The sequence below is a fragment of the Salvelinus sp. IW2-2015 genome, linkage group LG11, assembly GCF_002910315.2.
Source record: "Salvelinus sp. IW2-2015 linkage group LG11, ASM291031v2, whole genome shotgun sequence".
NCBI classification, from domain to species: Eukaryota; Metazoa; Chordata; class Actinopteri; order Salmoniformes; family Salmonidae; genus Salvelinus; species Salvelinus sp. IW2-2015.
Genome location: NC_036851.1, coordinates 39598621 through 39601730, shown reverse-complemented (window position 1 = coordinate 39601730; position 3110 = coordinate 39598621). Strand labels below are relative to the sequence as shown.

Genomic DNA, 3110 nt, shown 5'->3' with positions numbered 1-3110 from the left:
ATGTATCCCCTACGTGGCTGCGTTGCAGGTGAAATTGTAATCTTGACTGCCAAGTGCTGGCTGGCTACAATGACACTGTTCTCGGAAACTGAGTCACAACGCAATTCCTAGAACTTGTAAAAACAAAAATGGTGGGTGACTGCATTTGTTTTCAGGTGTGTTGAGTGATTGGAAGCTAGGACCATCCAGACTTCGAAAGTAGGTGCACAGTCCAAGAAGAAGAAAAAGGAGCACTGCCGCGAAGCTCTAGTGAACAGAGCGCACTACAGAGCTATGCGATCAACACGGAGACCAGATGGCTTCTCACAGAATAGGATGTCAGATCAAGTTAATTATTGTTACGTGCTGGATTTTAAGAATGTGGACTGGCGCTTTAAACCAAAATTTTCGCAGTTGCATTCTTTCTATAAGTGTAGATCCCCGTGCAGATGAGGGATTCAATAGCTTGAATCAGGGAAGTACGGGTTAAAGATGCTACTCTCCCAGCACCCCAGTCTCCGTTCGCAGCCTCGAGGCCTTCGCTCTTTTTGCGTTCGCAGTCTCACTCTCAGTCCTCATGTTCATGTCCTCAGCCCTTCTCATCTCGTCGGCTCTCTCTTCTCTCATCTCCTCTCCTCCTCCTCACAGTTCCGCTGTCGTCACTCTCATCTTTTTCTCTGTGTGGTGGTGTGGTGTAGTGTTTTCGAAGGTAACTGGAACATCCTTTCCGTACTTGGGTGGTATCTACGTTGCTTCCTGGCCTACTGCTGATAGTCTCCCACATTATTGTACCTCCCAACCGATAATAAACATACGGGAATATCTAGGATAAAAGCTGTAGTCTCATTTGAGGGGTGGGATGAGGGTGTGTCGGGCCCTATCTCTGCCGCTAGCCTACTGTCCTTGTCAAGTATTGACTAATACCATGTAGATGTTAGGTTTCCTATGCACGCTAGTTTTTGCTATTTCTTTTTTGATGTGTTATAGCTAGTTCCATTCTCTGCCTTACGTTCTTCATCAAAAATGTTGGTTCTGATTCGACGTCAATGTTGCTATTCCTCTGGCGGTAAGAGCATCTCTTCTCTTGTCCTGCTGGGTCGCAATTGGTGATTCGTATAATTGCAGGTGTTTGTCGGGTTGATGGTCGGGATAGACGGTGGAGGTTGGGTGCGGATTAGGGGCGGAGTAAATACTTTAAAAATCAGTTCCTTGATTGAGTTAAAAATAATGATTAGAGAATCATTTAGAAGAGTGACTTGGAGGCTAGGAAGTTAAATGTTTTCACACCGACTGTCCCACGCATGCTCACGAAACTCGCTCTATCGATTGCATTGGCAGGTGTCAGAGCCTCTTCGAGCCGAAATCAGACTTGGACCCCAGTCCCCTCCAGTTGTGGACTGGATATTCAGGTCGTTATTCCGAGGGTAGGGAGGATATAACAACACATCAATATTCTTATGCCCATTTAACACAATTAGGGCCGCAAACCGACTTGATTATGGTAATGTTGGGGTAACGATGATATGACACATCTGGAGGCGCATATGAAGTGTATGATAATGTAAATGTTGGACATTAGAGCTTCTGGTTTGCCTTTTTTTTTGAGAGATAATTTCCCCTTTCTGGAGAATAACAATCAAGGCCTAACGTATTCTTCGCTGCTTCCTCATTTTCTGTCCCCATCTCTCTTCTTCTCACTCTCTCTCTCCTTCCTCTCCCGTCCGTCTTCCTCTCTATCTTTTTCTGTACGTTCCTGTCCCCGCGAGTCCTCTGCCTACAGTCTGTCTCTTCCCATCTACGCCCTCCTCGCCTCTCCTCTCGTCTCTCCCCCCTCTTGCTCATCCTCGCCTTCTCCCCTTTCTCTCTCGCTCTCTCTCGCTCTCTCTCTCTCCCTCACTCTGTCTCTCTGATAGATCCTGACGGGGGAGGACTGGAACGCTGTGATGTATGATGGCATCATGGCGCATGGCGGTCCCACAATGCCCGGGATCCTCGTCAGCATCTACTTCATCATCCTCTTTGTCTGCGGAAACTGTATCCTGTGTGTGTGTGTGTATGTCTGTGTGCTGAGTGTCTGTGTTGAGTCTGCACACATGAATTGCTAGTCTAAACTAAAACCAACCAAACTCAGTCCAACCCCTCTATTAGACAGAAATCTGACTGACCTACTGTCCTTGGGTAAATAAGTGTCTCTCTTCCTTTGCCTACCGTAATTACCTTTGACCCTTAGCCCTCAGACATCCTGCTGAATGTGTTCCTGGCCATCGCCGTGGACAACCTGGCGGAGGCCGAGAGTCTGACCATGGCCCAGAAGGAGAAGTCTGAGGAGAAGAAACGCAAGAAGCTGCTCAGGGCTAACATGCCTGACAAGGCAACAGAGGAGAAGGCACTCCTGGCCAAGAAGTTGGCAGCAGAGAGGGCTAAAATAGAGGGCATCCCTACTACAGCCAAGGTCAGGGCCCATGAGATCATAATATAATGATTATTATAAGGACATGGAGAACCTGATCCTAGATCAGAGCTCCTACTTTGAGATGCTTTATGAATACAGGCCCCGATATTTCACACTGTCAACTACTGTCCACAGACAGACCTGCCCCACGGTGGACATCCGTGTAGCCGGTGGGATTACAACCCATGCTCCCTCTAATAAAAATGTTGTTTATGTCCCAGCTGAAAGTAGACGAGTTTGAGTCCAACGTGAATGAGATCAAGGACCCCTTCCCCCCTGCTGACTTCCCTGGTATATCCCACTATCTCACACACCTCTGGGCACATCCATGCAATGGAATCTGGATCTAACACAATTCAGAATTTAGAACGTGTCACGTTCTTCTGTTCTTTCTGTCATCCAGGCGATGATGAGGAGGAAGAGCCTGATATCCCTGACACCCCGAGGCCCCGACCAATGGCAGACCTGCAGCTGAAGGAGGAGGTGGTACCGATTCCAGAGGCCAGCTCCTTCTACATCTTCAGCCCTGAGAACAAGTAATGATCATGATGTTGATGATGATGGTCATGATGATTATGATGATGGTGATGGTGATGATGTTGATGATGATTGTGATGATGTTGATGATGATGATGATGGTGATGATGATTATGTTGATGATGATGGTGATGATGATGAT

At 47.3% G+C, this 3110-nt stretch overlaps 1 protein-coding gene across 1 annotated transcript in view; it reads left to right on the top strand.

The window, feature by feature from the left end:
* Nucleotides 1-1896: 1896 nt before the first annotated feature.
* Nucleotides 1897-3110, top strand: part of LOC111970366 (dihydropyridine-sensitive L-type skeletal muscle calcium channel subunit alpha-1-like) — a 19836-nt gene continuing 18622 nt past the window's right edge. The window contains exons 1-4 of the mRNA XM_023997058.1: nt 1897-2013; nt 2217-2431; nt 2653-2722; nt 2835-2967. Of these exons, the coding sequence (XP_023852826.1) occupies nt 1923-2013; nt 2217-2431; nt 2653-2722; nt 2835-2967 (509 nt within the window). The 5' untranslated portion in view covers nt 1897-1922. The remainder of the gene's footprint in view (nt 2014-2216; nt 2432-2652; nt 2723-2834; nt 2968-3110) is intronic.